This window comes from Crinia signifera, chromosome 7 (genome assembly GCF_055691185.1).
Source record: "Crinia signifera chromosome 7, ASM5569118v1, whole genome shotgun sequence".
NCBI classification, from domain to species: domain Eukaryota; kingdom Metazoa; phylum Chordata; class Amphibia; order Anura; family Myobatrachidae; genus Crinia; species Crinia signifera.
This window is the reverse complement of record NC_139223.1, coordinates 188,077,046-188,090,499: the sequence shown is the minus strand read 5'-3', so window position 1 is coordinate 188,090,499 and position 13,454 is coordinate 188,077,046. Positions and strand designations below refer to the sequence as shown.

At 48.9% G+C, this 13,454-nt stretch overlaps 1 protein-coding gene across 1 annotated transcript in view; it reads right to left on the bottom strand.

Moving 5' to 3' along the window:
- The window catches only part of CCDC141 (coiled-coil domain containing 141), a 143,521-nt gene that overhangs the window by 124,714 nt on the left and 5,353 nt on the right, over positions 1–13,454 (bottom strand). Inside the window, exon 2 of the mRNA XM_083154708.1 lies at positions 2,626–2,745. Within this exon, the coding sequence (XP_083010834.1) occupies positions 2,626–2,745 (120 nt within the window). The remainder of the gene's footprint in view (positions 1–2,625; positions 2,746–13,454) is intronic.

Here is a 13,454-nt window from a genome sequence, read left to right as displayed (position 1 = left end):
GCCTCCCCCTTCCTGCAGCCTAACCTCCCCCTTTCTGCAGCCTAACCCTAACCTCCCCCTTCCTGCAGCCTAACCTCCCCCTTCCTGCAGCCTAACCCTAACCTCCCCCTTCCTGCAGCCAAACCTCCCCCTTTCTGCAGCCTAAGCCAAACCTACCCCTTCCTGCAGCCAAACCTCCCCCTTTCTGCAGCCTAAGCCAAACCTACCCCTTCCTGCAGCCTAACCCTAACCTCCCCCTTCCTGCAGCCTAACCCTAACCTCCCCCTTTCTGCAGCCTAACCCTAACCTCCCCCTTCCTGCAGCCTAACCCTAACCTCCCCTCCTACAGCCTAACCCTAACCTACCCCTCCATGCAGCCTAACCCTAACCTCCCCTTCCTGCAGCCTAACCCTAACCTCCCCCTTCCTGCAGCCTGAGCCAAACCTACCCCTTCCTGCAGCCTAACCCTAACCTCCCCTCCTACAGCCTAACCCTAACCTCCCCTTCCTGCAGCCTAACCCTAACCTCCCCCTTCCTGCAGCCTAACCCAAGCCTCCCCCTTCCTGCAGCCTAACCCTAACCTCCCCCTTCCTGCATCCTAACCCTAACATCCCCCTTCCTGCAGCCTAACCCTAACCTCCCCCTTCCTGCAGCCTAACCCAAGCCTCCCCCTTCCTGCAGCCTAACCCTAACCTCCCCCTTCCTGCATCCTAACCCTAACCTCCCCCTTCCTGCAGCCTAACCCTAACCTCCCCCTTCCTGCAGCCTAACCCTAACCTCCCCCTTCCTGCATCCTAACCCTAACCTCCCCCTTACCTGCAGCCTAACCCTAACCTCCCCCTTCCTGCAGCCTAACCCTAACCTCCCCCTTCCTGCAGCCTAACCCTAACCTCCCCCTTCCCTGCAGCCTAACCCTAACCTCCCCCTTCCCTGCAGCCTAACCCTAACCTCCCCCTTCCCTGCAGCCTAACATTAACCTCCCCCTTCCCTGCAGCCTAACATTAACCTCCTCCTTCCTGCAGCCTAACCCAAACCTACCCCTTCCCTGCAGCCTAACATTAACCTCCCCCTTCCTGCAGCCTAACCCAAACCTACCCCCTTCCTGCAGCCTAATCCTAGCCTCCCCCTTCCTGCAGCCTAACCTCCCCCTTTCTGCAGCCTAACCCTAACCTCCCCCTTCCTGCAGCCTAACCTCCCCCTTCCTGCAGCCTAACCCTAACCTCCCCCTTCCTGCAGCCAAACCTCCCCCTTTCTGCAGCCTAAGCCAAACCTACCCCTTCCTGCAGCCTAACCCTAACCTCCCCCTTCCTGCAGCCTAACCCTAACCTCCCCCTTTCTGCAGCCTAACCCTAACCTCCCCCTTCCTGCAGCCTAACCCTAACCTCCCCTCCTACAGCCTAACCCTAACCTACCCCTCCATGCAGCCTAACCCTAACCTCCCCTTCCTGCAGCCTAACCCTAACCTCCCCCTTCCTGCAGCCTGAGCCAAACCTACCCCTTCCTGCAGCCTAACCCTAACCTCCCCTCCTACAGCCTAACCCTAACCTCCCCTTCCTGCAGCCTAACCCTAACCTCCCCCTTCCTGCAGCCTAACCCAAGCCTCCCCCTTCCTGCAGCCTAACCCTAACCTCCCCCTTCCTGCATCCTAACCCTAACATCCCCCTTCCTGCAGCCTAACCCTAACCTCCCCCTTCCTGCAGCCTAACCCAAGCCTCCCCCTTCCTGCAGCCTAACCCTAACCTCCCCCTTCCTGCATCCTAACCCTAACCTCCCCCTTCCTGCAGCCTAACCCTAACCTCCCCCTTCCTGCAGCCTAACCCTAACCTCCCCCTTCCTGCAGCTTAACCCTAACCTCCCCCTCCCTGCATCCTAACCCTAACCTCCACCTCTAAATAAAATATAAATATAACACTCATACACAGAAATTAGTGATGGATTTACCTATAGGCTGCAGGACTACAGCCCCTCCACAGCACGGAGCCAGTTGAAGTCTATGTTACCCCATTTACGAGGATGGGGTGTTGCTATGGGCAACCAATAAGAATCTACTTATTTATTTCTGATTGGTTTTCCATAGCAACATCAAATCTGAAATAGAACTCCCATCATAGTAAATTTACCCCTATCAGACTGCACTGGCAACACCGAGACTGGCAATAGCTTCCTATTGGAAGTCCTATGTGCCAATCACCTGCAGGATAGGCAGTACCATTGGGAGGTGTTTCCTCCAGACTGCCAGACCGGGCTGCGATTAGCTTCCTTTTGGGTAAGACCCCTGCCTGATAGTCAGCCCCAGCCAGCTTCTATGAGCTGCAGCCGATGTAGTCCATAGAAGCTGGGGGTTTGCACCTGCACAGTCAAGCCACACCATGTGCGAATACGATGGTTACAGCGCCAGTCAACTCCATTGTGCAGGTGCCAGGTACTAGGCAGCATGTCAGGTGATGGGGACAAGGCAGCACGGCCTCACTCCTCTACAATGTTAGAAGCCGCTGCTGGACAGAATGGTAAAACGGTGTTTCTTGCAGTCACTCTGGAACCCCAATATGCAGTGATTTATTGTATAATATTTCACTATTTTGTAGTCGGATCACACATCTCACATATTAATGCCGGCATGAACCAGCACTCACACAATCCTCTAACCTTGAGCTTGTAGAGAAGGGCATCATGGTCTTGGACCAGTTTCTTGGCTTCATGACAACTTGGAACCTCTATTAGATTTGGTATGGATTCTGCTAACTGCAGCTGGACCAGGTCTCCACACTACAAACAAAAGCAGATGACATCATGATAAACAATGTACGCTGTAAACCTTCTGATTGGCTAGTGTAAAAGTAGGCATTTATTTAATGGTGCTTTTGGCTCAGAACTAGAATTGTGAACCAATAGGTTTTATATTGTTCTACAGTAATAACAAGGGTTACCACCACCCGTCCAGTCCTGGAATTAAGACTGATGTCCGGAGGGGTAGCGTTTCCGGACTATACAATGTCCGGGAATAGGCACCTGGGTTCCCGGACATTGCATAGAACGGGAACACCACCCCTCCAGACACTGGTCTTAATTATCGGATTGTCCAGAGCAATACCGGACGGGTGGTGGTAACCCTAGTGATAACTGTTATCTTAGAGTCCAATTTAATAGGGGGGTTGTCTGTTTATGTGTCATCTGAATTTTATATATTCTTAAATAAAAGTTAATTTTGAATCATATATTATATATTCATATAAAGAGTGCCCCAACAAAGACATTTTTGTCTTCAGTGCACCTTCTGCATTCAGATAACAATAGTTCCTAGTAATTAAATTTGGGAGCACCACCAACAAATATCCCTACCTACCAGTGGACTTACATCATTTATGTTGGTTAGTACATATCTGTTTAATGTATTAATAAGTCTGTGCAGTTTAATTTTTATTTGTCAGCGTGAGCCAGCATATGCCAGGTCCCTTTGCTAATGTAGAATATAGAATTAGGAAAAGTATCTTTCCACACCATGGATCAAAGGCTTCCAGTCTTAAAGTATAAAGAAGTGCTTGCATATGCCAAGCATATACTTCTCTGTGTTTCTCTGGCCAGCTGCTCTGTGAAACTCCCAGTGGAATCTAACTTTACAGCACTGATGCTGTAGGAGTTTTACAGCATCAGCTGATCAGGTACACAACGAGAAGAAATTGGTCACCGATCCATGGCTGAAGAAGAAGAAGAAGCAGGTGTTGTTTTTAGAGATACACATGACTGATTATAGGGATTATAATGAGCCATCACTGCCTGCAGAAAAGGCTGTACAGGGATAGGGGAACTGGAGGGAAGCCTTATTAACGCTATCTGAGGATAGCATTATTATCAGGGCTCCCTGAAGTATTTATTTACAATTTAATTTGAATACATTTGGGCAGATCACATTTCCCATTATGATGATGGGAAATGTGATCTGGTTAGTACACAATGCACATCTAAAGAATTGGAGGAAAAGTTTTCAGATTCCTCACCAATTGTCTATTACATTCCAGTGATATTGAAATAATGAGAATCTCGTGTGAAAACACCCCTTTACACATTTTTTTTGTAAAAAAAATATTTTTTAATATGCCTATTATCGACTTATCAAATCTCGGATAGATTTAAAGTACAGAGCGGTAAAGTACCAACCAATAAGCTACTAACTGTCACTTTTTAAAACACAGCCTGAAAAATGACAGGAACGGATTGGTTCTTTATCTTTCTCCAAGCTTTGATAAAACTCTCCCTTAGTTGACGTGGATGAGCAGGGTTGCCAGAGGGCATCAGCTGACATGTACTGTGCTGCGAATGCGTGATAACATCAGACCCGGAAGGCAGCGTATGTAGGCAACTTCCATTGCACTGGGGAGTTTGGACTTTATAATGTCAGCTCATTTTATGGTACCATACCCCTGATGAAAGTTTCCATGAACTGAAACAACGGATCGGCATGCGGGAGAGAAGGTGAAAGTCTGGAGTACGTCCTGTTTCAGCATCAGGATATTTATGCAGGACGTATTCCTGCTTATTCAAGCCTACAGTATCTGTTTACAAGCCACATCATCTGTATGTGTGTGAATGAGAAATAGGTCATCACTTCACATGTATCAAACTATAATTACACCACAGTCTGTACTTGTAACGTAAACTGAACCGCCAGAGGAAATGAGACAGGAGGCAGGTGTCAATAAATCATAGGAGTTAAACAGCTTTTCATAAACGGATTAACACTGAGCAGTAATAACACTAACGAAACACCAAACACTGGTCTGCTACTGTAACCAGTGTATACGTTAGGCAGGGTAGTAGAGAGCTCGGCCAGGCCCAGGTTTTTTATGGGGGTGTGGCCTAATCATGGGAGGCATAACCACACCCCCTCAAAACAAAGTACAGAAAAAATAGTACTTATAAGTAAGTACATCCCTGACCGCACTGCAGCACAGCACACATCATGTGCCTAGCTTTGCTGAACTGCACACAATTTAATGCCAATACACACGTGCTTGCGGGCCAATATGGAAGTGACTACAAGGCAACGAAAACCTCAACAAACTGAATGGAGGAGTTAGATGGATAAGGCTCTCCGATATATTGGCCATATACCGTGTGTGCCCCCGATATGTCAGTGAATGACATAGTTTAGAGACATATAACTTTGGCACTGCAGCACAGCCGATGCTCATCGTTCTGTGTGTACTGTCTGTACACTTGCAGTAGAGGCCGACTGGTGACTGACATCACAACTGGGTGGGCACATGTTAATGGCCGCACAGTTGTGATGTCAGGCACAACATATCAAGCCAAAGGCCAGTATTCAATGGCCGGGGGTCGTGGGCGGCAGCGAATCCTGTGTAGGATTCGCTGCCCTTTCGCCTTGGATTCTCCCTGCTGGGAGATTCGCCGGCAGCCGCCCGTCCCCTGTATTCAACGCGTCAGGGGCTCTCAGCCCCTGACGGCGAAAATTGACCCCCATGACGAATTGCTCTCCCCTGCTTCTGTGGCTACACTGCCACTGCAGGGGATGGAGCGGAGTCCCGGCCGGGGAGCACACTAATGCTGCTGGGAGCCCCTGCACAGCCTGACGAGTCCAGCAGCAGCAGCAGTAGCAGACCTCCGGCTCAAGCAGCCCCGGCGCTGACATCTGCTATCACCGTGCTGGGGCTGCCGGAGCCAGAGGTCTGCTACTGCTGGAGCCGTCCCTGTCAGCTAATGTCCCCCGCATATCTCCCCCCGTCCCCGTCCCCTTGTCCCCTCACCTCCCTCCCCTCACCTCACCCCCAGCAAAGCAGCACAGGTGTCCCACCTGTGGGGTGTCCGGACACTAGTGGGGGTGAAGAAGGGCTTGCAGGGTGCTGCTGGGGTCGGAGCCGCTGCACTCACTGGTCCCGATCGTGCCTATGTAATGATCGGGACCAGTGTGCAGTGAATATATGAATATTAATGAGCGGCTCCGGCTCCCGGCCCCCTGCTGGCGAATGTGTAAAAAAAGATGACGAATGCTAAACGGAGAATCATGGCGAAAATCAATGGAGAAAGCAGTTCTCCATTTGAGCATTGAATACACTGGCCAGTATTCAATGGCCGGGGGTCGCGGGTGGCAGCGAATCCTGTGTAGGATTCGCTGCACTTTCGCCGTGATTCTTCCTGCTGGGAGATTCGCCGGCATTCGCCCGTCCACTGTATTCAACGCGTCAGGGGCTCTCCGCCCCTGACGGCGATAATTACCCCCTGCGGCGAATGGCAGTCGGCTCTCTCCCTGGCTTTCTCCCCTGCTGCTGCGGCCAGGGGATTGAGCGGAGACATGGCGGGGGAGCGCGCTGATGCTGCCAGGAGCCCCACACAGCCTGAGGACAGGGACAGGTCCAGCAGCAGCAGGCCTCCGGCTCCAGCAGTCCCAGCACTGACATCTGCTGTCACCGCGCTGTGGCTGTCGGAGCCAAAGGTCTGCTGCTGCTGGAGCCTTCCCCGTCCTCAGCCTGGCAGCGCTCCCTGCGACATCAGAGCGCTCCTCCGCCAGGACACCAGTCGTCACATCCCCCTGCCGGGACTACTGACTCGGGCATCTACTCAGCAACGGGGACAGCAGCCGTGGCCCGTGAGATCCCGGAGCGGTGCACCACCGAGCACTCGCTGACTCCCGGAAGCATGGCTCCCCAGCCAAGAAGAGCAGAATCAGCAGGAGGCTAGACTCGGGCAGGAGGAGTAGACCCCGTAAGTCCAACATGTGTTCATTGTTTCAGCGTCTTCCCCCCACCCCCCAATGTATGCAGGTGCCCTGATCCCCAGGACCTCACTGGTCTGATTCTTCTAGTCACAGCAATGTCACATTATTGTATGCAGTACTTGACAGCTGTGCTGTAGCAGAGCTTCCCAGCTGCATCAGGCTCTGCAGTGCTCCCAGCCCCACACTAATCAATGAGGAATCTTATAAATTAGATAGTAAATGTCACACGCAGCCGCGGCGGTGCGCGGCGGGCATACTACTCACCCGCTCGCGCCCGCCGTCGGCTAGCGTGTAGTGGTCTCCAGGTCAGCGGCAGCAGGCAGCGGCAGTCTGGTGGGCAGCAGGCAGCGTGGGACGCCGGCAAGTGTAGCGGTATGTGCTGTAGGGGCGCCGGGAGGCCGGCGCCGCCATCTTGATTAAGGGCAAATAAGCAGATTGGTCCATGTCTGAGGTTTCCGCCCATACTGACCTGACAGCCAATGGCAGCCGCCCTCTAGGGATATAGGGGATCTGCCTAGGCCTGTTCAGTGTCAGTACAAAGAGTCTCCAGAGGCGTTCACAGCTCCCAGCTGACTCCGGCTCTCTGACTCACCTCTCCTGACTTGGTGCCTTGCTTCCAGTGCTCTGTGTTTGGTTTTGGTTCAGCTTAACCCCATCGCTGCCAGTTCTCTCCACAGTCTGGTCTCTGCCTGCATCCCTGAGCTTCCTGGCCTAAGCTCTTCAAGCAACTTCCCATTCTTCAGTCATCATCCATCTTCTTTCAGTCTTCAAGGATCCCTCATTTCCATCAAGCACATTCTCTTTCCGGATTCCCTCATTCTTCAAGACCCCAGCCTGTCGTCCTCAGTGCCCTGAACTGTCATTGTTTAAATGAACTTTTTCTTCTTTCAAGTGCCTTGCTGGCCAATCATTATTATTACCACTAACTGCCACTTAAAGAAAGTATTCAAGTGTGTATTGTTCCATTTATGAATTCTATTATTAAACCTGCACGATTTAATCTTTCCTCCTCTAGTCCGTCTCCGGTTGCTACACACCACACGACTGCATCCAGCCCTTCAGTTGTGACAGTAAATACCCGATACCATCAAGTCATGGCCTGTCTTTGCAGGAGGAATTGGGGTCTCCACGCAGTGTGTCTGAGGAATTGCAGCATCCCTGACGCAGCCCCCCCCCCCCCCCGCGCCGTATGGTACGTTAAAAAAAATAAAAATAAAATTAAAAATATATTTATGTGATCCTTGTCCAGTAAAAGAAATAGCAAGACTCTTCAAATAATTAAATGACTGATTTTTTTATTTTAAAAGATCACATTACAGTTCACCTAAAAAAGAATGCTAAACGGAGAATCCAGGGGAAAAACACTGCGAATTCCACTAAAAACCCCATTGAAAATCACAGGCGAATTGTGGAGAATCATTTACGGCGAATCGGCAGACATTCGCTGTTCATTTGTGGCGAATTGCCTCCATTGAATATGGCGAATAGTTTTTTCTTACAGAAAATTCGCCGTTAACCCAGCGAATTGCCAGATTCACTGAAAAAAACGGCGAATCTGAGGCAATGGGCGGTATTCAATGAGCCTGATTCGCCATGTTTTTATGGCGAATTTGTGCTGTTTGGCGAATTTTTGACTAAAACGGTGAATCACCCTATTCAATGACCACATGGCGAATACATTTGAAGGTTTTTTTCGCCATGATTCACCGAGTAGCAATCGCTATCTTTTTATGGAGAAGTGGAATGTGAACTTTTAAAATAAAGTGTTTTGTTTTTTACATTTGGTGTCAAAAAATCAGGAATTTTATTCTGAGGAGGGGCATGCTACTTTTATTCATGTGCTGTAAGCACATGAATATATATTTAATTTTAAAAAAAATATTATTCACGTGGTTGGCCATAAATCATTAGTATTACAATTGCATTCCTGTTGTAATTTTGGTGCTTTTTTTTTTAATTACCGGTTACCTAAAAAAAATTAATAAAAGGGTTTGGAGTAATTTCAGGTGATACTAAAATAAATTGTCATTATTATTATTATTATTATTATAATTTTATTTATAAGGCGCCACAAGTGTTTCGCAGCGCCGTACAAAGGAACAATACAGGGAGACAAAACTTGGCATAACATTGAATAAATAACAAAAATACAGTACAAATAAAGAGCACCACAGTTCAATACACATTACAGCTTAAATGTAAGTAGTGAGGACCCAATTAACATACAACTAGAGGCTTGAGCCAATGATGGAGATGAGTATGAAGATGGTCACTGAGTGTTGGAGTAAAGGAGAGCTGTGAGTGAAATGTGAAGAGAAGTGGGCTTTGACAACAGGAGGGAAGAGGGCCCTACTCGGAGGAGCTTACAATCTAGTAGGAAGGGGAGACAGACAGATTACAAGAGGTGCAAGCGAGGGGGTGGTGGTTAGATAGCAGGATGTAAACAGGCAAGGGGTCGGAGAACCAGCTGGTTTATGCAGTGGAAGGGTACGCTTTGATGAATAGGTGAGTTTTCAGTGCCCGTTTGAAGCTTTGCAAGGTCGGGGAGAGTCTAATGGAGCGAGGGAGTGCGTTCCACTGAAGGGGTGCAGCACGGGCAAAGTCCTGTACTCTAGCATGGGAAGCAGTGATCAGGGTGGAGGAGAGACGACAGTCGTCAGCTGACCGTAGAGGGCGGGAGGGTGTATGAATGGAGATGAGGTTAGAGATATATGGAGCAATGGAATTAGAGATGGCCCTGTATGTGAGAGTGAGGTGTTTGAAGAGGATTCTGTAGGGGAATGGAAGCCAGTGCAGATTTTGTTGAAGGGGAGTAGCAGAGTTAGAGCGGCGGGAGAGGAAGATAAGCCTGGCTGCAGCATTGAGGACAGATTGGAGAGGAGCTAGTTGGGATTGAGCAAGGCCAGTGAGAAGAGCATTACAGTAGTCAAGCCGTGAGATGACTAATGAGTGGATGATCAGCTTAGTTGCACTCTGTGAGAGAAAGGGCCTGATGCGAGCAATGTTGTGTAACTGGAACCGGCAAGAATGGGCCAGGGCTTGGATGTGGGGTGCAAAGGAGAGGGAGGAGTCAAGAGTGACACCCAGGCAGCGGAGTTGGGGAACAGGGGAGATGATGGTGTTGTTAACAGTGATAGAGATATTAGTAGGGGGCATAGCTCTGGGTGGGGGAAAGATAATAAGTTCGGTTTTGTCCATATTCAGCTTCAGAAATCGCTCAGACATCCAGGTAGAGATGGCAGCGAGGCAGTTGGAAACTTGAGAGAAAACAGTGGGGGACAGATCAGGAGAGGAGAGGTAGATTTGGGTGTCATCTGCATAGAGGTGATATTGGAAGCCAAAGGAGTTAATGAGTGCACCCAGAGAGGAGGTGTACAGAGAGAACAGAATGGGGCCAAGGACGGAACCCTGAGGGACCCCGACAGGAAGGATAGAAGGTGGTGAGGTAGAGCCAGAGGCAGAGACTGAGAAGGAACGGTTGAAGAGGTAAGAGGAAAACCAGTTGAAGACTGTGCCAGAGAGGCCAATGTTTTGGAGTGTGTGGAGGAGGAGAGGGTGATCCACAGTGTCAAAGGCAGCAGATAGGTCCAAAAGGATAAGCAGGGAGAAGTGACCCTTGGATTTGGCTGACTCTGTCATCACAGATTCTTTTAGGGGGACTGCTTTCTGATATCTTCTGTGGGACCTATTCCATAGGCAAATGCAGGAGAGACTGCCCAAAAACCGAGGCACACAGAACGTAGAGTCAGGCTGCTGCAAGGGAGGGTTAGGGGGTAGGGGGAGAGTACTAGATCCCTTTCAGGATTCTCCACATCGGGATGCTAGGGTCAGTCTTTTGGCATCTTAATCACTGGGATATTAAATGTATACAATGACATTACTTTATGACAGGGCCGTAACTAGGGGGGAGTTTGGGCGTCAGGTGACCTGGGCGCTGGATAATAAAATTAATTTGCAAACCAATCGCAGCCAAGAGCCTGCCACCCAACTCAAAGTCCCTAGCTCCCCCTTGTTGCGGACTCCCGCTGCTTTACTTCTGCCTGGCATGGTGGCCTGCCACTGCCTGAGGACGAGGTCTGTGTGTCCCTCCCCCCTATGATGGTAAAGAGGCATAGAGCCAGTGCAAGGCTTAGAGCCAGAGGCGGGAGCCACAGCATAGCAGGGAATGGCAGGGAGAATACATGCCACAGTGCACCGTCACATACACTGACTGTGGCTCCTGCAATGAACCCAGTAACTGTAGAACTGAATGATTTGCTATGGTTTTTATTTGGGTGGGGACCAAATTACTGCCTTGCCCCGGGACCAGGAATCTTACTATCGGCCTTGGTTATGAGTATATACGACTTGATATCTGACGGCACACTATTTTTCAACGCTTTGCTTTGTCTTCAACACCGGACATTTTTCCACGCAGCCCAATTTTTACAAATGCTACTTATTTTACACTATTATTTAATCTACAGCATACTTGCCTACTTTTGAAAACTAATTTCAAGGAGATTATAGTTGGTAATAGATTTTTGCAAAGTGCCCCATTAAGGGGGGCATGTCCTGCTCCTCCCAAAGGGCGTGTCTAGTTCCATATATGGAGAGATTGTGAAAAGAGATTGAGAACATGGCACCTAGAAGCGTGGGTGTGTACTGCTACATCTGAGGAATCTTTTATAATGACTTATATCCAAATGTACAGTACATGAGCCCCAAAGCAGTTAGTAAGAGCTACTATACTTGGTAAAGTGCTGGGAAATGGCGCTGATGGTTCAGTGTAAACGTATCTATTTCTCATTCCTTTTTCCCCCAGAAATGTAACAGTGTAATGTGGGATAGGTGAAATGAGGGAGATTGCTAGACTAGTGAGGGAGAGAGGGAGATTGCTGTTATTTCAGGGAGTCTCCTGCAGAATGCAGGAGGGTAGGCAACTATGATCTAAAGTTCTTACACGTTCTCACATGTATCCCCTGCATTCAAATAAGCAATAGCGAGATCAACTCCCATTGAACCAAACACAAATTGACTATTTCTGCAATGTTTTTGGTATGTGAAATTATTGTAATTAATTAAGCTTTTCCAGTGTGAACCAGAAAATCCTGCATAGCGTAAGTTATCTGCAAATTGTTGCAGTACTGTACAGACTATCACATGATTGTACGAGCACCAGGTCAGCCAGTCATGTGTTACACACCACCTTTTTGCACTGCAATACAGTAATAAGGTAATCAGACAGATCCTCAGCTTATTCAGGTGGACACAGGATAACACTGCTCTGACCGTTCTCTTCCCTGCAGCCTGAAAGGTTTCTGCAGGTGCATAATACATCGGATGAGACAGGTGTTTGCTCCCTACACTACCAAGATTGGGTATTCACAAGTGGTACATTGAGGAGTGTTATGCTGGGTAAACATCTATACAATCGCTGTTTTCTTGCGAGCTTTCGATCGACCATACACGTGACTGACCGTCCACAAACACCAGCCGATACACGCGTACACACCTGTACAATTTTACTTGCGATTGTACCACCGTACACGCTCTCTCGATTTGACACGTCATATATAAACTAAATGATCATAATGGGCTGGGTTAAGGGCATACTTATAGCCAGGGCTATTTTTGTGCAGGCTCCAGCAGGAACTGAGGCCCTTATTCTAGTTCACTCTTTCAGACAAAATATTTCTTAGATGGACAAAACCATGTGCACTGCAGGTGAGGCAGGTGTTACTTGTGCAGAGATAATTAGATTTGGGTGGGGTTTTACACCTGCCTCACCTGCAGTGCACATGGTTTTATCCATCTAAGAAATATTTTGTCAGAAAGAGTGAACTAGAATAAGGGCCTCAGTTCCTGCTGGAGCCTGCACAAAAATAGCCCTGCTTATAGCAAACCACTATACAGACAGGGTATGTGTCTAAATTAGTCAGCCGGCAGGGTGACTAGGGCAAACTGCTATATAGACGGGGTACGCGTCTAAATTAGTCAGCCGGCAGGGTGACTAGGGCAAACTGCTATATAGACGGGGTACGCGTCTAAATTAGTCAGCCGGCAGGGTGACTAGGGCAAACTGCTATATAGACGGGGTACGCGTCTAAATTAGTCAGCCGGCAGGGTGACTAATTTAGACGCCAGCTGTGTGCGGCATGATCTTGCTAAAGTCACGCAGCTGGGGGAAGGAGGTGGGGCCGGGCAGCGGCTAAGCGCAGGTATAGGGCCAGATGCGCTAAGCTTCAAAAAGTGATAAATTGGAGAGTGATAAACAGCCAGCCAATCAGCTCCTACCTGCCATGTCACAGACTGTGTTTGAAAAATGTCAGGCAGGAGCTGATTGGCTGGTTTTTTATCACTCTCCATTTTATCACTTTTGAAAGCTTAGTGCATCTGGCCCATAGTGAGTTACTGCTTTCAGCTGTTTGCTCTGTATCTAATGCCAATGAGCATCTGATGCCGGCTTCTCCCGCAGAGGAGTGATAAAGAGTAGGCAGCAGGTACGCCCCAACCTTTTACAATAAAATATCAGAGGACGTGTATTGCTGAATTGAGCAGCGTACAGAACACACCATATTTAATTATGTCCGTCATACTCTCTTCTTCTCCAGGTTACTACTGAATGTTAACGCGATGCTACCTTTACATGCACACAGTGACTGACAGCTACAGTAGATTCCCGCTGTGCACAAATACACAGTGCCAGCAATGTCCTAACAGCTCAGCAAACAATGGATGTTGGGCCTGATTGAGCTGTGGTTGG